This window comes from Aspergillus saccharolyticus (assembly GCF_003184585.1).
Source record: "Aspergillus saccharolyticus JOP 1030-1 unplaced genomic scaffold BP01scaffold_4, whole genome shotgun sequence".
Taxonomy (NCBI): domain Eukaryota; kingdom Fungi; phylum Ascomycota; class Eurotiomycetes; order Eurotiales; family Aspergillaceae; genus Aspergillus; species Aspergillus saccharolyticus.
This window is the reverse complement of record NW_020290614.1, coordinates 324,123-345,088: the sequence shown is the minus strand read 5'-3', so window position 1 is coordinate 345,088 and position 20,966 is coordinate 324,123. Positions and strand designations below refer to the sequence as shown.

Genomic DNA, 20,966 nt, shown 5'->3' with positions numbered 1-20,966 from the left:
CCTCCATGGCTCGATGAAACCTGGCGTAAATCAAATCAAAATGGGCGGTGGGGGAGGGAAATGGATACCGCGCTAACAGGACACACGGGAAGTATCAGAGGAAGGTGAGGGGGGGAAAAGAATGATGATCGCAAAGTGATGAGGTGGTAGCAGTGACGAATTCATGCAATGTAAGCAATCTCGTCCCCATCCAGTCGCTCAATGTAGTCCTTCTCCATCAAAGCCTCGATATTCTTCTTGATATCTGGGACCTTGGGGGGGAAGCGAGATTTGACTTGCTGGATCACTTCTTGCACCAACTGTACGTGCTTCATCTTCTTGCGGGATTTCATGATACGGACAATAGCAGACTAGAAGGATCATTAGAGGGGACACAAACTGTAAGGTTGGCATAGGACGTACCTGTAGTAGAAGCTTACGGTCTTCCTCAATAGTCTTGTGTGTATCATCCGACTCAACCTTCTGCTCCGACTTGATCTGGATGTTGAGGTTGACCTTTATCTTCTTGTTCTTGAAGTTATAGTTCAGATTAAAAGAGGTGCCAGGCTCTGGTTTTGAGCCCTCGGGGCTAATAGTCAAGACCTTAGCCTTGAGGAAGATGCTTAAGTTGGGATCAAGGATCTCGGGAGAAAGGGAGGTCGCTTTTTGAATATCCTCATAGGTCAGGGTGTCGTGCTCATTGAACAGTAAAAGGATACCCATTTGGAATGTGGATACTTGGAACGTGTAGGGCACTTTGGTGTTCTTGATGTAATTGGCCTTAATTTCACCTTTGCATAGCTGCCAAAGCCAGGTCAGCTTCCGGCCATTGTGCTTGTCAAAGTAGAAGCTCTGGAATCGTTCAGATGTCTTGACAATTTCAGGTGGTGCAAGGAAATCAGTGGTGGGCGCGTTGAGAGGCCAGAATCCGGTTCCGAGAATCTGGAAATGCGAGTCGACCAGCTTCTTCCGGTCGTCATCATCAAGGATCTTCTCTTGCCAGTCACGATAGCTGGCGTTCAAGTCCTTCGAGATCTGAATATCCTGGAACATGCGCTGCAGCTTGTTGGTATATTCGAAACCGCACGCCTCCTTGAGCTTGCTGATCATGCTAGTTTCTGCGTCGTCAGACACTGAGCTGACATGTACCAGGCGCTTGGCAAGCATTTTAGAGTAAAACTTCTGGAAAACGTCCTTGTCCTCAATGTATTTGAAGACAGTCATGATCTGCACCAACATCTCTTCCAATTCCGACTCCTCTGCAGCTTTCGATCCCTTCTTCAATAATGAGTCCGTATATCGTGCGAGTAATTCAGGTGTCTTGGTCGATCCGGACTTGCAGATCTTGTTACGATTGACGAACTCACGGCAGGCATTATCCAGAGACCGGACAAATTCCGATTCGCCGTTAAACGCCTCACTGACTAGGCTCTGATACCTGGTATGTACCTGCAACAACGCGTCCACGTATAGTTTAGGCTCGAACGACGTTTCACCGTCGGTGGCCACCTTCTCGACGGCAGCCAAACCAGCCTTCCTGACATGCGCCTCAAATTTTGTGCGGAGAGGGTCCAGGCCTTCTTTGATTCGGGAAAGAAGTCTATACATTCGGGCCAAATCATCCTGGCGCTCATTGTCCAACAGGACTTGGAACTCGTCTCGGAGGAGTTCTGAGTGAGCTGTAACCAGCACATCCAGACAAGTGTCGGTCAATTGCTTGGAAATGTCCGGGTGTAGGTACAAGCCGACACGAGCCTTTTCTTCCTCCAAACGGGCCTCGGCCTTCTTCATATACTCAACCACGCTGTTTTCAGTGACGAACTGCCGCGACTCGTTTTCGTAGTAAGCTCTGGTGGCACCGATGAAGGGCTTTTCGAAGTGGTAGCGGTAAACCTCGAGCGTTGATTTGGTGCTATCGGTCTCATCGAGACCAAGGGAGACGAATGAATCGACGATGCTCTTAATCTGTGACTGCTCAATAGTCTCGCCGTTGCGCTGCTTCTCAACCAAGTTCAATACAGCCTCCATGACTTTCTCATGAACCTTCATGAAAAAGTCATCTTTCCATTTCACCAAGTGCAGCGTGTAAACATCGTAGACATTCTTCTTGCCCTCGTCGATCTCGCGTTTGACCCAGTGTCTGTTAAGGTAACGAAAAAGGTGATTGATGTATTTGGCGGCAGTGGTGTAGCGAAGCCATTCGCGAATATAGAATCCCAACAGGGCCTCTTCGGCATGGCTCTCGGATTCTCTATAGACAGCCTCGAGGTGGCGTGAAAGGTATTCGCCAAGAAGCTTATACAATTCTTCACCGAGGAGATGGGCTGCAGCGATGGTGTCAGTATGCAGCGCTGGCCCAGGTGCCTTTTGGCCAAAAAGAAACAGTATGGGGACTGACCACCGCGATGAGCATTTAAACCAGTGCCGCTACCAACAGCTTTCTGTGATGTGCAGAAGTTGTGAACCGCTCTAGGCATGACGTGAGTATTTCTTCTGGTGGTGTAGACAACAGGAGGCTGAACCATACGTGTAAAGAGCCATGTACTAAGCCCGGTAGAGAGGAGTCAGCGACACGACCAATGAAGAGCATAACGCATCACAAAATGAATGTAGAAAGTCATACAGTTTTCATATCAACCCCTTCTTCTAACTTGAGCATTACACTGTCGATGCCCTTCTCCAAGAACGTCCATCTGCCTCAAGTCAGCCGGAGCCCCGGGAATAGTCGCCTCGGTCACCGTCCCCACGGATAGATGGCAGGGGAACTAACGTTTCATCAAGATCATCCTTGTGCGGCGTTTGAGGGAAAATAGCTGGCATCTTGTGTTTAATAGCCCAGGTTCGAGTCTTGAGCGCCGGTCTGTGGAAAATGCGTGCGAACATTAGCCTGATAGGACTAAAATAGCCTCATAAAGAGCTCCCGGGGGCGGGGGCAAAAATCATGATATTGCAGGATATGGCAAAATGAAGAACGAGAACTGCGGTGTAACCAATGGGTATGCCCATGATATCAGGTAGAAATGCTCTTACCTCCGACGTTGCAAGCGATACGTGCAGTGGGTGACCTCACTCTGAGCGGCGGGCGGTTAAGGCAGCGGTGACGGAGACCAGACGAATGATATCTCTTCTGGCTAGATTGGTATGGGAGGAAGGAAAAATTAATGATTCTGATAGGTCGGACAGTAACAATGGAACAGAACAGCAACCTGCAAGTCCACAAAGTGAAAGAAATGGAGGATTGAACGAGACGCGCCCGAAGCTGTAGGAGAGATCGGGGATGGAGAAGCAAGCCAGAAAAGGCGTGGCGTTGGGCGATGGATGGATGCCGTGGGGGGAAGGCACGCTTCGGGTAAGCGGTCAGGCAGCTTTATCGAGTGATGCCCTCAGCGAACTCTAGTCTACAGATTACACTGGGCAAGCTTTGCGGTATATCTCAAGTCAACTACAACTACTTCCTGATCGTGTAAAAATGACTCAGACTCCAGTCTCTCTCTGCTGACACTTTCGGTTGTCTTGTGGCTACGCGACTCACGGAAACCCACATCAGGCACCCCGACATATTGGAACTCCCAATCACATCAATTGGCTGCATATGCTTGCACTGACGAGTGTGCACAAAGTGATAAGTTGCTTTATGAGCGGCGGTGCCTGTTGCTTGCCACGCTCGCCCTTGCCTAGATATTTCTCTTGTCTCTTCCTCTGACAGAACAATCACCATTGCCCAGACTGTTGTTCCACTGTGATGATCTCTGATGGCATCAGCGACACTGCGCGTAAATGACGTCATGCTCAGCCAAATCGAAGGTCGGTCGCCCGTTTAAAAGAGAATGGGTATCCTTGGTATCCTCTCCGCGCCGGACTCAGGCACTATTCCGTCCGCGTGCCAGGCCAGAAATCTCTGCTCGGTGCAACATGACGTTTAAGCCGCCCACCGACGTCCAAGTAACTTGCCGCCAGATCCCTCGGTGGCAGGGTCTTCCCAACACTTCCATACAATTCAAACCACTGATCATCTACCACAAGGCCTTTGACGCGACGGCTAGCGACCTCGCTGCTCATTTCGAGGACATAGGTGAGGTCACATCGCAGTGGGTTTATTCCATGTACCGCCAAACGCACTTCCACAGCACCACCCACGAGGTGCTGGGAGTTGTTTCTGGCCGTGCGCGTCTCTGTTTCGGTGGAGAAGACAATCCCGAGCGCTTTGAACCAACCGTCGAACGAGGGGACCTGATTATAGTCCCCGCCGGTGTGGGCCATCGGCTCCTCGACGAGCTGGGCACAGACGAAGAAGAACCCTTCAAGATGGTGGGTGCCTATCCGCCTCAAAGACAGTGGGATATGTGCTACGGAGATCCATCTGAGACAGACAAAGTCTCAAAGAACATTAGGCAATTGGATTGGTTCCATGGGGATCCCTTGTACGGCAAAGATGGGCCGGTCCTGCACGTGTAAACTGAACCGGCGCATGCACGTGGGCTCATAAACTTATGTACGGTACATCTGTTACCCTTGACAAATCATATAGCCGTAATCCATTTATTATAAGTATCGAAGCCAGAGTCCCCGTACAGCACGCAACACTTGGACGCCTTCGTCTTACCAATTGAGCAAATGACCAGTTCAAAAGATCTGCAAACACACCAAGGAGGAGATAATTTAGGGTAGAAGCATGAGGGAAAACAGGGATCCGCTGTGGATCAAATGAGAAAGGAAGAAAACGGGGGTATAGGAGAAGAAGAATGAAGTAGAGAAAAACGAAAGAAAAAAAAGAAAGAAAAAGAGTTGCCAGGAGAACCGAGTTCCCTCCCAAATGACCTATGAGGCTACACGTTCGACGAGTCTGCGTGATAATTGGAGCGATTTAGTAACTGACTTCATAGAAACTGGAGCAAGAAGCTGGCTTACCTGAGAACACTGATCGCAAATGTTGTCAGCCAGGCCAAGAGTGCGATTAAAAGAACAGAGGCGAGAGCCACCTGTCGGTCGCAGATTGCATCATTCTTAGGCGTGATCTCCTGGTTGACTTCATTCAATGTGCAAGCACCCTGTACGGTGGACAAGGATTCGAATGCCAAACTGAGATTGGCTGAATCAAAAACGATGAAGAAAATGTCTAGCAGAATCAGCCGTGCTTTGGCTGATGCAGACCGGAGGCCGAGCGGCTTCGAGGTATATTCGTCGAAGGTGATATAGATCAAGTATACGAGAGCCACTGCGTCGACGATGATGGCCATGAGTGCGGACGGGCCCTGTGGATGTTTATATTGCCCCGACAGATGTTGGATAGAGCTCCCCAGAGCCAGTGCAGTAAGCGAGAAGCACCAGACAGTAAGTCTGAAAATGAGGGGGACCATAGGACTTCGGAGCAGAGTATTATGAAAGCGCTTGAACCAGATCTCTCGGCGCCGCTTCATCCTCAGCGGATCTTCCGTGTCTTCATCTGGAGCAAGTTGCCCTCGCCACGGCTGTGAGAAATCCCCCAGGTTTTCATTCAACCATTCTGGCGTTACGGACGTCTCAGCGCCCGGTTCGCGAGGATATGCTATCACCTTCGAGAAGTTTTGCCAGCGAGACTGGCGACGAGATGAGCCCCCTTGTTCTTCGTCCTCATCGTCGGCTCGGCTCGGGCGGTTCGATTTTGTCGCATACGGGGAGTGGTTATGCTGCGCCACGACGGCGTCGTCGGGTTGTGAGGGAAGAAGTCTGGTCGTAGCAGGGACGTCGTTGTCTTCTTCAGGATATTCTACCGAGCGAATCCATGCTACAATAGACAACGGTGCAAAGTCAGCAGGGTCTGCGTCGAGGAGTCAGGAGTCCCGATGGCCAAGGTACCTGGCAATGTTCTTGGTTTCCTGCTCATTATTGGACCAAGATCAGAGTCTCCTACCACTGTACTCTCTGGTGATCGTGAAGTCCCTGCCGACTGGTCTACCATATCCTCATCGTGATTGGGGTCATGGTCACTGTTTACTGCGCCAACGGAAGGGTTTGACTGCGCCGACATCCATTCCGAGGTGGACGGTTTTTCCGACAGTTGTTCATCGGGACCTGAGCCTGAATCCGGTGGCTGCAAAGGAGAGATGTCGCGCACATCGTGGGCCATTGCCTTAAAAATCAGCGATTGTCCCAGGCACAGTTGCGTCGGATTGTCGGAAGTAGGGGGAAGACGGCGGGTCCAGTCTGCATCGCCCCAATGTTCCTCGGCACTTCAAGCGAGCACAGCGGCTTAGTGTACAATTGGGATACCCTTGTATGCGAGAAGAATAGAAGAATTTAGATAGAAAGAATACAGACCACACCCACCATAAAACGCTGTAGGGTAAAGGTGGGTGAGGGGGGGAGGGGGAGGTGGGTGGGAGACTGGGGAGAGGAGGCTGGCTCGGCAAAAGAACCATGAATCGGAGTGCTCTAGTTTTAGTGCCCGGAACCTCGTGAGTAACTAGATTTCTAGTGATGATTCCCTCTCCAACCTTACTTAACTAACTGTTAGTTACCGCATAGCAGCGAAAACTAGTTAGTGTCGCCGGGAGCGGAATGACGTCGGCCCCTCCTGCACCTGCTCCAGTGACGAGCATCGCGACGGCGGCGGAGGCGGATTGACCACCACCACCACCACCAAGACTATCAACGGTGGCCAACAATTCTCCTGTCCTAGCACTGCCTCTCTCACATAAACAACTCCAACAGTGAGCGGACTGAGGCATGCGACAAACTTCCTTCCATTGTCGATAGTCAAACTTCCCGTTCGCTTCCTGCAACACACGACGCTCTATTCTGGTATGCTTCTCCTCGTTTACCATCCATCCGAATACATCCATTGCCATCTCACAACATCTTTCGCAACATCTGCGAAACCAGACCATCGTTATGCGAATCTTCATCGTGCCTATATCGACGCGACGAGCTCTCATCTACGCTCGGCCCGTCGGCCAAGAGGTGTCAAAGGAGCGCACATATATCGACAAAATCACCAACAAGGCGGCGGAGACATGGGCAAAATGGGAAGAAGCGGATAAAGGATGGAAGAAACACCTCGTTTCTTGGGGCAATAAGGTGCAGCAACGGATTCCGTATCAAGAATGGGGTCTCAAGAGCATTCCCTCGCTGAGCTCTCAGCGGCGAATTGACAAGACCTACGGGACAAAGAAAGTGGATGTCCTCTTCCCTGGCAATGCGATACGATCTGAGAAGCTCCATTCCCTCCTGCATGCTATCGCGACCGAGAGGCAAGACTTGCATCGCAAACGGATGTGGTGGAGCTTCCTCGCGACACCCCTCACAGCACCGATTGGTCTCCTGCCAGTGTATGTATTCCGCTCCAGCTGTTGTCAGTGTCGTCTAGCTCGGGACTTACATTTGTCAATACAGCGTCCCCAATATTCCTTTCTTTTATCTGGTATACCGAGGGTGGTCCCATTGTCGAGGTTGGCATCCCCCTCCCTTCGTCCGCCACACCCATGCGCTAATTATCTTGTAGCTTTGAACGGATCCAAGCATCTGGAATATCTTCTAGAGAAGAACCTTTTGAATCCTATCTCCTACCCTGCGCTTGAGAAGCTGTACGCCAAACGAGTTTCGCATGCACTTGAATACACTAAATTGGATAAACCTCTCCCGGAGATGGTGGAGGATGTGGAGAAGAGTGACGATAGACTGTTGCTGCGCATGAGCGATGCGAAGAAATTGGCTACCATTCTCGAGGCACCAGACCTGGCTCTTGAAGCCGAAAGGGCTATAGTGCAAGTGCAGGAACAATTAAATCCGCACGATCGGGAAGATAAGAGCCAGAGTCCTCCCAAGGAGAAAGACACATAAGTGGGCCCCAATGGCAGACAGAGGGGTTCCTGATATTCGCAAAAGCTCGGCACTTCGCCACAGATTCTTAGGGTTTGAGGTCGGAGTATGGGTACATAAACATTATAGAGCATGAACAAGTGAATCTTCAATTATCTGTATATCAATTATATTATTCGGAGTACTATTGCGATACTATGTATAAAATGTATATGTCTGTGGACGGAACTAACTTGTTCCGGCAACACCCCTCTCTCTCTCCAGCAAATGGACGGTAAGTCAACTATTACTGCGGGACTCCCCGAGCTGGAGGAACGACCAAACATCATCCACTGTCAACTTCGCCGCCTCCTTTCGCTCATTCACGTCATTCTCTTGCTGTTTCCTTGCGTGCTTTGTTACGTTCATTCAAAGAATAGTGCTTCTTCTGCCGTACCATAATAAAGCCTCCCTCCCACCATGTCAAATAAGAAGATCGAGCAATGGGAAATTGAACGGTACTGGGAGATCTTCGCATCGCTTGCAGGCGGCCAGTCGCGCCTAAACAACTCCCAAGCCGCCTCCGTGCTGAGGAACAGCCGGCTCCGCGATGACCAACTCGAGAAGGTCTGGGACTTGGCAGATGTAGACGGAGATGGAGAGCTGGACTTTGAGGAGTTCTGCGTTGCTATGCGATTGGTCTTTGATTTAGTGAACGGGGTATGTTTGCTCCCATCTTATCACTTGTCCTTCCCCGTACTGGCTGGCCTCCGAGGGTCGCCGGCCGCATACTCCTTACTCGCGACCACTAATACGCACAAACAACCCACCACCCACCCCTTGAAGCCCAGAACCGCGATTTTTCGGCTGATGTGAATCATACCAATCACAGGAATTACAAAGCGTGCCTCACGTTCTACCCGACTGGCTCGTTCCCGAATCCAAGGCCCATCTAGTCCAAGCAACACGAGCACTCAGCGACCGTCCGGAACAGTTTGAACGGATAGAGGATGAAGACGACACCCCGGGCCTCAAGGATGGATTCGAATGGTATATGAACCCAGCCGACAAGTCTAAATACGAGGAGATCTATCTGGCGAACAAGAATCACCGCGGGGAAGTCACATGTACGTCGCAACCAAGAGCCTCCCCCACCTCCTTAAGCTCTTCCTTCTCCAAGCCCATTCTGGGAGCGCTTGAAAGTCCCTATCAATATCTCTAACATGTAGCCATTCTACGGAATAGTCGAATCACTGCAGGGTCTGTATGACTCCCTAGACGTGCCGGACACCGACATCCGCTCTGCATGGAACCTCGTCAACCCCTCCGCCTCCCCCTCCATCAACAAAGATGCCACCCTTGCATTCCTGCACATCCTGAACTACCGCCACGAGGGCTTCCGCATCCCGCGCACCATCCCCGCCTCGCTGCGCGCCTCCTTCGAGAACAACAAGATCGACTACCAGCTGGACAATGCGCGGCCCGCCCAGAAATGGGGTGCCAACGGCGACACCGAGACCGCGACCGGCCGAAAGGCCAAGTTCGGCGACACCTACCTGAGCCGCCTCGGCGCCGGCGGCAAGACCTCCTACACGCCTAAGGGCACGGACTTCAGCGACACCATCCAGGACGAGGAGTGGGAGAAGGTGCGGCTGCGGCGCGAGCTGGCCGAGTTGGAGGCCAAGCTGGACGCGGCGCGCAAGGCGTCGGAAGGGCGCCGCGATCGCCCCCGCAACGACGGCCGGCCCAACTGGGTGCTCATCAAGAAGGAGGCTCACCAGTTACTGGAGTTCAAGGAGCGGGAACTGCGCGAGCTCCGCGAAGGGCTTGGTCGCTCCAAGGCCGGCCAGGACATTGAGCGGTTGCGGGAGGACGTCAACGCCGTGGGCGAGCAGGTAGAGGGGTTGAAGAAGCACCTGGCACAGCGCAAGGAAGTGCTCGCCGACTTACGGCAGCAGATCGACGAGCAGAAAATGTCCCGGTAGTGTGTGTCTGGAGATCTTACGCTGCGAATCTCTCGTTCTTTGAATATAATCCCTGTCTATTCACCCCTTCAATGTGCTCGTATTGTTGACGGAGCTTTGTCGTGTCCCCCTCTTGCACTTTTGACTCTCATCATCATCACGCTGTATAGCCGACTCTTTCTTTCTACTTACTTCATTTCTTATATCTTTGGGCAAGGAGCTCCAGGCGCTTAAATGGATGTTTTGATAATTATGATGCTCTCGCTTTTTTATTTTCCTCGGCTTTTGGAACTCCCGCCCACCAACTCAACCAGGGCTGACAAGGCCTCTATCTCTGGGCTGGTCATATAGTCTAGATATGCCATTATCCTTTGATCAGAATGCCGCGGGTTTGCTACGAACTCATTGATATCTTTAGTTAGGTAGTTGTAAGGTAACTCTGGCATCACCATCGACTTTGAGTGATTAATGTACAGCATCATGATCTGCCCGAACAAGACCTCAAGTTCAGAGCGGGCAAAAGGCCCAAAGGAGATATAGTAACGCCACCCTCGTCTAGGTTTTCGTAGTTAAGCCAGCCACAACCCAGGTAAAGCACCACGCTTCAATCGCTGCTAGAGAATGCAATCATGTACACATACATTGCCCCCAAAATTCTACAAAGCTGACCCAGCCGGAAAAAAAAAAGAGCAGAGAAGAGTTCTCACTTGCCAACGATCTGCGCCATCAAACCACCCCCATCCCGCTTCGTCTCGACGGACATGAAGGCCCGGCCACCGGTATCCAGCCCCTTCTCGGCGCGGGCATACGCCTCCTCACCCCGATCGGTCAGCACGTCCAGGTCCTCCTGTGAGAGGATGGCCGACTCGTCAGCGCCGAGGTCGAAGCGCTCATACTCGTCCTCACCAAGGGCCTTGCGCAGATCATCAATCTCGCTCTGCGTCAAGGCCGCCGCGGTATTTTTGTCTGGCGCGTCCAGCAGACTCCGGAACTTGCCCTTTTGGATGACCAGACGCTCCAGGCGACGCTTCGAGTCCGCCTTCTCAAGCAGGGTCTGCTCGACGGTGCCCTTGGTGGCGAGGCGGTAGACGATGACGGGCTTGGTCTGGCCGATGCGGTGGGCGCGGTCCTGCGCCTGCAGGTCCTGCTGCGGGTTCCAGTCCGAGTCGAACAGGATCACCGTGTCGGCGGCGACGAGGTTGATGCCCTGTCCGCCGGCGCGCGTGCTCAGCAAGAAGAGCTTGTACTCCGGGTCGGTGTTGAAGGCCTTGATCTGGGCGCGGCGGTCCTCCTGGCTGACTGCGCCGTCGATGCGGCAGCACGGCCAGCCGCGGAGGTGCGTTGCCCAGTCCTGGAGGATGTCCAGCTGGGTCTTGAATTGGGAGAAGATGAGGACTTTGTGGCCCTTAGCCAGAAGGGCCGGCAGGAGGCGGTCGAGGAGGAGCATCTTGCCCGATGCGGTCACCAGAGTCTCGTCGATGGCGGCTGCATCGCTGTTGTCCCAAGGCCAGTAGAAATTGTGCGGGGAGTTACAGACGAGGCGCGCTTGCATAACGGGGTTTTGCAGCTTCTTTTGCGCGATTTCTTGCTCTAAAGCGTGGTAGAATATGTTAGGACAATAAGAAGATGTGGAGGATGAGCCACCTGGGGTTTAATCGAAAAGAGGAGTTAAAGGCGATACGTACTGGCAAGCTTGATGGTCTTGGCCCTCTCCAGCTCCTCCTGTTCGGTCTCGTTTGGTTCGTCAATGTCAAGCTCCTCCTCCAGACCTTGCTCCAGCTTCCGCAGCTTCGCATTGAATTCGCGATCGCTCAGCTCCTTGTAGCTCTGTGGTGCTCTGCTGCGTCTTGCGGACCGGGCTCCGCTAGCAGGGGTGGACGCACGGCTCGATTTGACGCTCTTGCTGGGAGACGACGCCTCGCTCATTTCTGCGCTTCGCTTCAGGCTCTGCGAGCGAGATAATCTGCCATTTTGTGCTAATAGTCGCTCAGTTGCTTTCTCTTCGAGGTATTGCCGGCCAGTGCCGTTGAGAATCTCGCGGTAGAGGTCTTTCTGTTCAGTAGTCAACGGGGCATACAAGATGTACTCCCGCTTCTTAGGCAAAGAGGTCTCGACGTCGGTTTTGACGCGTCGCAGAAGGAAGGGCTTCAAAATGGAGTGCATGGTGGATACGAGCGTGCGCTTCCGACGCTCCATGACATCCGTCTGGCCGCTCTTATCCAACATGGACGAGAAATCGAACCAGCTCTGGAAGCTGTTCAAGTCGTTGAAGATCTCTGGTAGGAGAAAGTGAAGCAGCGACCAGAGTTCAGTGATGTTGTTCTGCAACGGGGTCCCGGTGATCAAAAGTCGGTTGGCCGAGTTGTAAGTGAGAAGCTCCTTGATGAGCTTGCAGTTCATATTCTTCAAGCGGTGCCCCTCGTCCTAAGGTTGATTGAGTGTGAGCTAGACTAGCCCCTTCCCTATCTTAAAGTGATCAAACATACCACAATGATATAGCGCCACTGATACTGCGCCAGGAATTTCCGATCGTTCATGCAAATCTCGTAAGAGGTGCACACCACCGGGAAATCCATCTCTCTTTGATTCCTGATATTCATGAACTTGTTCCGGATCTGTGTACGCTGGTCCTTGGTGCCATGATACAAGACCGTCTTGATGCCCGGTGTCCACTTGGCGAACTCGTCGACCCAATTGCTCACCGTACTCAACGGCGCCGCGATCAGGAATGGTCCCGATATATTCTTTTCCTTGAAGAAAGCCAGCAACGAAATCGCCTGCACGGTTTTACCCAGCCCCATCTCGTCGGCCAGAATCCCGCAGAGCCCGTTCATCCACAAAGACTTCAACCACTCCAACCCCTCTAATTGATACTTCTTCATCCGACCCCCCGTCACCAGCTCCGGCTGCTGCGTAGCCACAAGCTCCTGTCCACCCAATGCCGTGGGGTTCGCTTCGTATTCGTCCGCCGCATGCTCCAACGCTTCCTGAACCGTCGGCTTCTCCTCATCCACCTTCACATCCGCCTTTTGAAAATAACTCGAGATCGTCTTTCCGCGGGATGCCGCCTTGCGCCCACGACCTCGCTTCGGTTTAGTAGTCGCTTGCTGTTGCTGATTCTGTTGCGCAACATCCTCCACCTTCACTGCCCCATCAGTCTGATCCGCAGTCTGCTGCTGCTGCTGCTGCCTCGCGCTCGTCCTCGTCTGCCGTTTCGGCCCGGCCGCGACCCCGCTCTGCGCCGGACTGGCCTTCTTTACCACCGGGGCAACCAATTCATGCTCTCGCCTCTGCTGCTCCCTGAGAGCCTCCGCCCGCGCCTCTTCCTGCTGTTTCTTCATCTTGTCCGCCATAATCGCCACGAAGACCTAGACCAGCAAAAAAGAGTCAGCATGGAAAGCCCACCAAACCGAAAGCCGCGAACTAATTCCCACAGAAATCCCCCGGGGGAGGGGGGAACCGCAACTTGAAGACTCAAAACTAACCTCACTGGTATTTAACAAATGCATCAACGCCTTAGCCTGGACATCCATCCCCTCAGTATCCTCCCCGGAAGAATCAGACTTGATTGTCCCCTGTTGTCCATTCTTCTTGACTGCGATATCCGTCATCTTCTGTGTGTCTGGTAGATTAGGCCTTTTGAAAGATAGTTTGCAACAAAGGAAGTGGCGAGGAATTGGGTTCGTGTTGCCTAGATTATTAGATATTAAGGTATATCGTTGGAAGATCTCCCGTGCAGGAATCAAACGTAAAGAGTGGAAAGCGTAAGATCCTAGTAATTTCGCCACCACCGGAGAGGAGACGAGAAAGGAAAAAAAGGGTTCGAAAACTTGAAGCTGGAATGGGGATTTTCCCGCTTATTCGCCGCTGTGGCGGCGGGCACGCGCGCGCGGTTTGGGGAATTTTGCTCCTGTCGAGGGGAGCCGGATGTAGGCGAGCAGGATATAGAGGAAAATATGCCGTGTAGAGAGCGAGAAGACAGCAAATGAATCGGGGACCTGTAGTAACGTAAAGCGATTCAGTGGTCAACTTAGTGTTACTAGGTACTGGCACCTGGACGAAACGCAGACACGCGGGAAAGGCGCGTTGCCGGGAGCACAGACCATCTTTTGATTGATTCTTTCCGCGGAGTCACATGCAATCTCGCTCATTCTACGGAGTATGAAGTAAGTACTAGGCAGTAACTAATGCAGTATGCACTAGATTATCTAACGCGCTTGCTATGGTCTCATTGTCGTTCCCTTGGGACCGAAGGAAGGCTGAATCAAAATCATTGTGTGACATTTGAGATATTAGATTTGATTACATAGTACACAAACATCTTATTTTAGGTCACTTCTCTCTCCTGAAAAGAACTTCTAACTAGTAGGTAGAACCAGACGATATGAGCTCCCAGCCTCCGGTCATTTACTTCGAGTTCTTGCTCAGCGAGCCATGGATCAGACAGGGACCTGTACGAGGACCATCTCGTCATCCACAGCATCATATTCATCCGCACTTCCGGTGGATTCATTCTCAGACCTGGTGTCCAAGTTTAGCGTGCCGTTTTTTACCTGCTCTTCTGCTTCTGACCTGGGCTCTGGCTCGCATATGGGATGTGAGGACGCCTGGGTGTCTGCACTAGGTATCTCAGCCGACGTGTTATCGGACGACTCGGTCTGCGTATCTGCTGTTTTCGGATTTGCTGCGCTCTCAGAAGAGTCATTAACTCCACCTTTCCAATGCTTGACATGCGTCATGCAGGACGCTCGAGACGGACTGGCAGGCGGGGTCCAGATGATCTCATCTAGCAATCTGCTAGGCCCGTTCAAAGCAGCTTGCTGGGCATATCCGGTCGCTTCCTCTGACAATCGCCTGTGTGCTTCCGCCATCATTCCATCGATTTGCTGCCGAATTCGCATGGAGAATGTCATTCGTTTCAGCCCAGTAAGGCGGTCAGAACCGTTTGGTTTGATTCTATCGGCAGCCGTCTGGGATGTTACCGTCGGAGCATTAAGATGTGTCTGATAGTGTTCATGATCAGCGGGCGTTGTGGTAGCACCCTCTCCTGATTGAGTGAACAATGGACGAGGACGGTCGAAGAAAATCCATCCCAATGGAGGAAAATGCACAAAGGTTTGCTTGGGTAGTATGTATCGTCCCTCGGGGCTTCTTCTCTGGGCTTCCTTTTCCTCCTTGATAAGGCGAGTCTCGATATGATTATCCCAGTTGGGATGATGGTAATTCTTGCTTGTGTCCCGATGGCTGAGAACTAGCCATCTAGGGGGTTCGTTGACTTGACCTTGACATGACAAGATGTCCTTCAGCTTGGGTAGACGTTTCGTACCGACACGGTTGAGCAAGGACACCTGAGCAGAGATGCTGTCGGCCGCCCGTGACGACGGATCTAGGGACGCGGCGTTATCAGCGCAGAGTATGGCAGAAATGTCTGAAGGAGAAGGCTGAGGAACAGCGGTCTTTTTCGATCTGTATTCAAGGTCATCCACCGAGAGCTGTATGCTAGTCGCAACGGGCCCCCAGTCGCCAGCGAGACTCGCATCCACCTCACGTTTCAGCAGAAATCTTCGAGCACGCAGGAATTCATGTGTCGGGCAGATCAAATATTCCGAGATGGTAGACTTCCTAATCTTACGAAGATATCGACGCATAATCATTTTGCATGCCACATTAGGTTGAATCTGACTGGCGCGCCAGTTGGCGTGGTTGATTCGGAGAATCGCTCTGAGTTGCTTCGCACGCATTGCCTCCAGTAGCTTGTCTTCCTGCTCCAACTGCTTTGTGCGAAGCCCTCGATTGCGCTCGATTTCCTTGATATCCTCTTCTGAGACACCAAGAAGAACTCCGGCGGGCCGACGACGGCTCGCTTCTACGTTCTCAAATATCTCGACCTGCATGGGCGGTGATAGATTGCGCCATTGAGAGGGCTGCAGCATGAGAGCGAGTTGAGATGTTAGCACCTTGCTTTGTCTTCTTGGTTTTGTCCCTCCTCGTGCATGCGGACGACTTACAGCAAGTGGCTCTATGGTAGGTCCGTCGACCTCTGCTTCGGTGTCGCTATCCTCCATGCTTTTCTCAAAGGCCATGGTAGTGTCTAGTCCTGCTTGGGCCATCCGGGCCATGTTCTCGACGTAAATTGAGTTGAACTCCCCGTTGCTCGCGATCAAGTTGTCAATAGACTCAGTAGGCGACTCTTCAAAATCAACTCTGGTTGGCGCACGCGATTCGAACACATGGTCGTCATGACTGTCATTGATGATGGACGCGTAGGACCGCTTGCGAGTGTCATGTTTGACTGCTTCGTTGTTTTCATTATTGGTGAACGATTTCGGGGGGAGCGGCTGATCCAAGGTAGGAAAAGCTGCAGGAGGGAGTTTGGGGTTGAAAGTATTGGCTGTAATTCGAGATGGCCTTGTGGTTCGACGTAATACTCTTCTTGGGGTAGTATTGTAGGGGTGCGCGCCTTCGTTGAGCCTGTCCGGCAGACGGATGCTCTCGCGGAGTCTCATCATAAGCCTGCCGCGTCTGATAAAGCAGACATCAGGAGGAAGAGGAGGAAGTGAGGGGTCAAACCCAAGCGTTCAGGCAAACATAGAAGAATATATAAGCCCGGCGACACGTTTAGTGAACTTGTGAACGAGGATAAAGTGAGGGTGAATTGCAATGCCAGAGTGAAGTGCGATAGTGGCCTAGTGAATGTATAAGATTTCCGATTTGAGAAAGAGAAAAAAAAAAAAAAAACATGAGGAGAAAGGGCTTTCACCAATCATGGATACCTACAAACATCATTTCGATTTTCGAATGATTTCACTGCTTGTATCAAGAATCAGTGAACATGAGTGTTAGAGCCCAGACATCGAACGACATCTGTTTCCATTTTCAATTCCAGGCGCTTCATGGTCTACTAAAACAGAAGATTCGCATGAGATTTTCCACAAGAGTAGAACGACATAATCAAACTCAGGGATAGCACAGTATTCTCATGCAGCCGTGACCTCAGTCATCTTTGCTTGCCTTCGCTAAGGATTTCCGCCAATGTATGTCATCCTGACCGATCCTCAAACGGAGCCAGTGGTCTTCTATCGTCCTCTCCCGACTCCCCCGCTTCCACCGCCATAGCATCTCCATCTCCATCCACCATGTCAAATTCAGTGGCATCCCGTTTGCGACCCACATTGCTGACCGCAGTACTTTGCGCCATGTTAGCCCGCCTGGCTCTTTCAACATCCCGCTTGGCGTTGAGAATGCTCTCAAAGGACAACAACAGCTGCGATGCCGAGTCATCCACATCGATACAGAACCGGCGCGAAGAGACATATTGTAGAGCTTGTGGCAGGGTGATATTGAGCATCACCATGACATACGCTATCGCTACCGCAGCCGAGGGTCCATTTCCCGTCTCGCAAAAGAGCAGGACCTTTCTCTGGGTACGGCCGCTCCGCGCTGGGGAAGAGGGCGACGAGATATGAGAGTTGATGTAGTTGATTAGACGCGGTAGAATCGTGATAAGTTCTTGGCTGTCCGCAAAGTCGACGGTGTTTCCTTCGATCTGCAAATCCTCTGCCGCTCTTCTGCCGCTGACGAGACTAGCCATGGCGAGTCGCTTGTCGCGTATGGCTAAGAGCAGCGTGATGCCTAACTCGGCGAGTCGGCCGCGGTCGGCGAGGCAGCCCCAGGGGCCTAGGTAGAGAAAAGGTAGCATGATTTGAGCTCGTCTGCGGTACTCATATGTCCATTGAAAAATAGGGGGTGGGATTGTGAAGCATGCCGGTCCGACTCGGTTGAAGAAGCCATCAGGAATGAATTCACCCTCCTGGAACTCATGGGTGTCGGCGTTGACCGGGGGGTGGGCTTTGGTGTCAAATTCTTCATAAGACAAGGTGACATGATCATTTTTTTGCCGACGGGTTCCCAGGCTGTACTCATAGTTGGGGGTGTACCGTGCATCAGCACCTTGAGACATCGCCCCGTTCGGGACGCCGTTCGCGACAGTTGATGTCAGTGCCATCTTGTAGTGACAAGGACCATATCCCAGTGGAGGGGTAGAGATGGGTTTCCAGTTGATTTATGCTGGCGATTAAACTGTGGTTTTGTGTTCAGATTGTGGTCAACCCATGCAGAGGAAAGAAGCTAGATGTACGTGAAGAGTAGCGGGGAGGAGAGGACCTGAGGTGAAGCTCAACCACAAGCATCGAGTCGCGAGAACAAAGAGGCCCTTAGTAGTGGACGTGGGGGGACATGAGAGAGCACGTCCAAAAATTCACTTCGAGAATCGCATTGGACCGGTTATTTCATCCAACGTGCTAAGCTCTGCTGTACATTATACTCTCATCACTACTGGGGTGTTGTGCAATTGGGGAAATCCGGGTTTAAGGTACAAATTTGGCTCGAGGCCGGTATGGATTGGAAAATTTATCCTATCAAATCATTAACATTTCATTGAGCAATGGACTATAGCCTGACTCAGCAAGAATTTGCCATGGAGATATCTAGGAAGTTTCATACATTCATGTTCGGCCTACTTTCGGCCCCCGCAGAGGTGCAGTAAAGCATCGTCATAAGAGTGAGGGGTAACTGATTTCTTCAGAGGTACAGCAAGGTTACCCCAAAAAAAGGGACATCCTGCCGAGAGAGGACAGAAAAAGCGAATGCATCGTCCGGGAGTCGAACCCGGGCCACTTGTTTGGAAGACAAGTATCGTAACCGTTTGACCAACGATGCTATTGGTTGATTTTTTGCCACTTTCTTTCGTCTTATCATTCGAATTATGATATACCGTCAAGTCAACAAAACTCGTTATCGAACCGCCCCCCGTGACTTTTGCGTGAACGGATAGTCCCCACCAGTCTCCTCTTGAAAATGCATGAACTAGGGCTCGGCTTTCGCTGGTTAAAATCAGCTTGTGCGATAGGAGGCGGGATCGATAGCGTGTGAATGGGAACAGGAATGACGAAAGTTTCCCAGTTTGACCCTGCGTGGTAGATGAGTCCTCGACACAGTCATATAGATCAGACCTGGAGATCAGCCTCTCACGATGCTTAATGATGGATTTTGGGGGACTGAACTGTCAGTCACACAATCCCAGCGATTTCGCACGTGGTACGTACTTACGTACTGGATTAAAGTAGGGAGTACACCAGTATACGCCACAGCAACTGCGCAGTCTAGACACCTGAAGCTTACGGCCTGGGTATCAGTATCTACATATCACAATTACTAAAGCGTAAGCCCCTGGAGATCCTGCAGAAGTTGGTATATCTCAAGGAGTTTAAGACAGCATTATAAACGAACGCGACTCCAATAAGATCCCAACATAGATAAAACAGCTACGCACCAAGGTAGAAAACAGGATCAGGAGGCATGAGAGGGAGTAGTGGGACAAAGGAAACTTAGGTGAAAAACGCCTGGGTATATTTTCAGGAAATAGAGAAAGAGTAGGAACCATTAGAACACCACCTGGTCTGTATCGTCGACCTCAAGCAAACGCCATATCTTCAGAGCTGCTTGATTCTCATCCGCGCATTCTGAGACGTAGCCAAACCATATAAACGAACCTCCCACTGATGTTGTAGACAGAATCGCGCGAACCCAAGGCCCGTACTTTGCATAATAGACGCCCATCGAATGCAAACCACTTAGCGCAGACCATAAATGAAAAGTGTCTTGGGACAAAGAATGACACAAACAAATTGAAGAGAAGGGGGATTGTAAACGTATAAGTCGTCGAAAGTCTTTGCCTCGGAGTATCTATCCTTGAGACGTCGCAGTCTGCGGTATAGCTTGCTGCAGACCCGCGACAATTCTCTCAAGTTCTTCCAACCGACGGTCTTTTTCCTGAACCTCAAGCTGCAGTCTTTTGAGCTCGTTACGAAGAGTAACACCGTTTCCGCCGTCTTCGGAAAGATCCAGGGTGGGATCATCATCAATAGAATCGCGCTTGCGCTTCAAGGTTGGAGGAACACCCAGAGCTGCGGCGCCATCCAATTCGGGCGAAGGAGCAATGGGCAGGTCTGATGCATGTCCATTCTCGGTGTGCATGTGGCGACGTCGAAGGTGTTCCTTCAGGTTCTCCTGACGCGTGAATCCGTTTCCTGTACTGCGATTGCAATCGGCGTAGGGACACATCAGCGGTTTCTTGGCATTGATATTTTTCTTATGCACCTCGCGCTGGTGTCGCAATAGACCGCCTGAGTATGTGAATCCCTGAATCTTGTCACACCCGGGTTCCAAGCACTTGTAGGGGCGGTCGTGTTTGTCCATGTGTTTACTAATGCGATGACATGTTAGCGTCTGAAAATTTCGCGGATTTGAGTAGCAGGAGAAGAAGGGAAGAGACTCACTTCCACTCGCATGGACGGCGAAAAGTGGGAGGCGATTGTTGGCATTCGGGGTGATCGCAGTAAATTTGGCCTGCAGAGTTCTTGGGCGGATCCCGCGCTCGCCTCACCGACAGTCGAGGACGCGCCCCTTCCATGAAGTTGGGTGGGAGTTGTTCGTTCATCTTGGGTACTGGAGCAAGCGATTCCTGGGTAGTGACTAGAACTGAGGTTGGTCCGCCAGGACCTTCGCTTCGTGGGCTAGGATAATCAGAACCGTCACCCATAGCGTAGTTCCAACCCCGCCGTCAATTGAGATGGGCGGAGATGTCCCTGGGAGGAATCGAAGATTTAGGCCGGGCGACTCCGAGACCAAAAAGTCTATATTGATGCAAGATAGGAAGACAATAATAATCTCTATTGGGTAAGCAAGGAGGCACCAGAAAAGAGGTAAAGATTCGAGGTAGTCAGCCTGAGTTGAGCCGGGTGGTACTGGCTAGAAGATGGATGTTGGTTTCCTTAACTCGGAAGGGCGGATTGCCAGGATTTTTAGGACACTAAGCCAGGCATCGAGTGACTAAGCAACAGGCTTGGCAAACCGCCACTGAAAGCGAGGACGGGATGGGATGAGAACAATCAGTGAAGGGCGAAAAGTTTAGTTCATGTAGACAGATTATACTGAATATGATCATGGCTTATCAACTTGTTTCTGACCGGTACTTCGAACATCAACATGCCTTTGCACACGTGGTGTGGTTGGAGACGCGTTGGATCTGTCCGGCGCAGACAATGATGGTACACAATAGGTTGTATTCGTAGGCGCCGAATCAGCCGAAATCTCGATGGCAAGCCCTCTCAGAGACTTTTTAGGCTGCGACTAGTGAGTCACGCAGAAAGTCAACATCAGGCAACCAAGCGAAGAGAGGAGGTCCTC

At 51.6% G+C, this 20,966-nt stretch overlaps 9 protein-coding genes and 1 non-coding gene across 10 annotated transcripts; 3 read left to right on the top strand and 7 right to left on the bottom strand.

Moving 5' to 3' along the window:
• Positions 1 to 161: 161 nt before the first annotated feature.
• On the bottom strand, positions 162 to 2,799 carry culA (cullin culA; the record flags this gene model as incomplete). Its single annotated transcript, XM_025571577.1, has 6 exons — positions 162 to 350; positions 403 to 2,303; positions 2,378 to 2,448; positions 2,507 to 2,523; positions 2,603 to 2,672; positions 2,750 to 2,799. 6 exons carry the CDS (start codon positions 2,797 to 2,799, stop codon positions 162 to 164), a joined length of 2,298 nt encoding a protein of 765 aa, XP_025434408.1.
• A 598-nt stretch (positions 2,800 to 3,397) lies between these two features.
• Positions 3,398 to 4,652, top strand: BP01DRAFT_353572 (cupin domain-containing protein). Its single transcript, XM_025574219.1, has one exon. The coding sequence runs from the start codon at positions 3,892 to 3,894 to the stop codon at positions 4,432 to 4,434; it is 543 nt and encodes a 180-aa protein (XP_025434407.1). The 5' UTR covers positions 3,398 to 3,891; the 3' UTR covers positions 4,435 to 4,652.
• A 145-nt stretch (positions 4,653 to 4,797) lies between these two features.
• On the bottom strand, positions 4,798 to 6,318 carry BP01DRAFT_413558 (phospholipase D regulator; the record flags this gene model as incomplete). Its single annotated transcript, XM_025579006.1, has 3 exons — positions 5,815 to 6,318; positions 4,888 to 5,743; positions 4,798 to 4,822 (listed from the first exon to the last, which is right to left on the bottom strand). The coding sequence occupies exons 1-3, from the start codon at positions 6,083 to 6,085 to the stop codon at positions 4,798 to 4,800; spliced, it is 1,152 nt and encodes a 383-aa protein (XP_025434406.1). The 5' UTR covers positions 6,086 to 6,318.
• A 143-nt stretch (positions 6,319 to 6,461) lies between these two features.
• BP01DRAFT_353571 (mitochondrial K+-H+ exchange-related family protein) lies at positions 6,462 to 7,919 on the top strand. The gene is made up of 3 exons (XM_025574218.1): positions 6,462 to 7,286; positions 7,351 to 7,406; positions 7,460 to 7,919. Exons 1-3 carry the CDS (start codon positions 6,850 to 6,852, stop codon positions 7,795 to 7,797), a joined length of 831 nt encoding a protein of 276 aa, XP_025434405.1. The 5' UTR covers positions 6,462 to 6,849; the 3' UTR covers positions 7,798 to 7,919.
• Positions 7,920 to 8,095: 176 nt separating this feature from the next.
• Positions 8,096 to 10,105, top strand: end3 (cytoskeletal adaptor protein SagA). The gene is made up of 3 exons (XM_025579487.1): positions 8,096 to 8,475; positions 8,648 to 8,882; positions 9,001 to 10,105. Exons 1-3 carry the CDS (start codon positions 8,236 to 8,238, stop codon positions 9,738 to 9,740), a joined length of 1,215 nt encoding a protein of 404 aa, XP_025434404.1. The 5' UTR covers positions 8,096 to 8,235; the 3' UTR covers positions 9,741 to 10,105.
• A 46-nt stretch (positions 10,106 to 10,151) lies between these two features.
• BP01DRAFT_312350 (putative SNF2 family helicase/ATPase PasG) lies at positions 10,152 to 13,769 on the bottom strand. The gene is made up of 4 exons (XM_025572479.1): positions 13,205 to 13,769; positions 12,206 to 13,087; positions 11,405 to 12,143; positions 10,152 to 11,309 (listed from the first exon to the last, which is right to left on the bottom strand). The coding sequence occupies exons 1-4, from the start codon at positions 13,328 to 13,330 to the stop codon at positions 10,423 to 10,425; spliced, it is 2,634 nt and encodes an 877-aa protein (XP_025434403.1). The 5' UTR covers positions 13,331 to 13,769; the 3' UTR covers positions 10,152 to 10,422.
• Positions 13,770 to 14,158: 389 nt separating this feature from the next.
• On the bottom strand, positions 14,159 to 16,225 carry BP01DRAFT_389043 (uncharacterized protein; the record flags this gene model as incomplete). Its single annotated transcript, XM_025577885.1, has 2 exons — positions 14,159 to 15,643; positions 15,728 to 16,225. The coding sequence occupies 2 exons, from the start codon at positions 16,223 to 16,225 to the stop codon at positions 14,159 to 14,161; spliced, it is 1,983 nt and encodes a 660-aa protein (XP_025434402.1).
• A 351-nt stretch (positions 16,226 to 16,576) lies between these two features.
• BP01DRAFT_353568 (dual specificity protein phosphatase family protein) lies at positions 16,577 to 18,047 on the bottom strand. Its single transcript, XM_025574217.1, has one exon. It carries the CDS (start codon positions 17,677 to 17,679, stop codon positions 16,759 to 16,761), a length of 921 nt encoding a protein of 306 aa, XP_025434401.1. The 5' UTR covers positions 17,680 to 18,047; the 3' UTR covers positions 16,577 to 16,758.
• A 318-nt stretch (positions 18,048 to 18,365) lies between these two features.
• Positions 18,366 to 18,437, bottom strand: BP01DRAFT_t47. The gene has a single exon. It is a non-coding gene; the product is annotated as a tRNA-Gly (tRNA).
• Positions 18,438 to 19,199: 762 nt separating this feature from the next.
• BP01DRAFT_147667 (putative C2H2 transcription factor) lies at positions 19,200 to 20,720 on the bottom strand. Its single transcript, XM_025570608.1, has 2 exons — positions 20,057 to 20,720; positions 19,200 to 19,983 (listed from the first exon to the last, which is right to left on the bottom strand). Exons 1-2 carry the CDS (start codon positions 20,317 to 20,319, stop codon positions 19,464 to 19,466), a joined length of 783 nt encoding a protein of 260 aa, XP_025434400.1. The 5' UTR covers positions 20,320 to 20,720; the 3' UTR covers positions 19,200 to 19,463.
• Between the last annotated feature and the right edge of the window lie 246 nt (positions 20,721 to 20,966).

Coding starts and splice junctions, on each gene's coding strand:
- BP01DRAFT_312350 (XM_025572479.1), bottom strand. CDS start 13,330: ATGACGGATATCGCAGTCAAGAAGAATGGACAACAGGGGACAATCAAG. Junction 12,144..12,205: donor AGTGGCGCTATATCATTGTG/GTATGTTTGATC, acceptor AATCAACCTTAG/GACGAGGGGCACCGCTTGAA. Junction 11,310..11,404: donor CAAGACCATCAAGCTTGCCA/GTACGTATCGCC, acceptor ACCACGCTTTAG/AGCAAGAAATCGCGCAAAAG.
- BP01DRAFT_353571 (XM_025574218.1), top strand. CDS start 6,850: ATGCGAATCTTCATCGTGCCTATATCGACGCGACGAGCTCTCATCTAC. Junction 7,287..7,350: donor CCGATTGGTCTCCTGCCAGT/GTATGTATTCCG, acceptor TTGTCAATACAG/CGTCCCCAATATTCCTTTCT. Junction 7,407..7,459: donor AGGGTGGTCCCATTGTCGAG/GTTGGCATCCCC, acceptor ATTATCTTGTAG/CTTTGAACGGATCCAAGCAT.
- BP01DRAFT_147667 (XM_025570608.1), bottom strand. CDS start 20,319: ATGGGTGACGGTTCTGATTATCCTAGCCCACGAAGCGAAGGTCCTGGC. Junction 19,984..20,056: donor CGCCGTCCATGCGAGTGGAA/GTGAGTCTCTTC, acceptor TCATCGCATTAG/TAAACACATGGACAAACACG.
- end3 (XM_025579487.1), top strand. CDS start 8,236: ATGTCAAATAAGAAGATCGAGCAATGGGAAATTGAACGGTACTGGGAG. Junction 8,476..8,647: donor TCTTTGATTTAGTGAACGGG/GTATGTTTGCTC, acceptor TACCAATCACAG/GAATTACAAAGCGTGCCTCA. Junction 8,883..9,000: donor TCACCGCGGGGAAGTCACAT/GTACGTCGCAAC, acceptor TCTACGGAATAG/TCGAATCACTGCAGGGTCTG.
- BP01DRAFT_353572 (XM_025574219.1), top strand. CDS start 3,892: ATGACGTTTAAGCCGCCCACCGACGTCCAAGTAACTTGCCGCCAGATC.
- BP01DRAFT_353568 (XM_025574217.1), bottom strand. CDS start 17,679: ATGTCTCAAGGTGCTGATGCACGGTACACCCCCAACTATGAGTACAGC.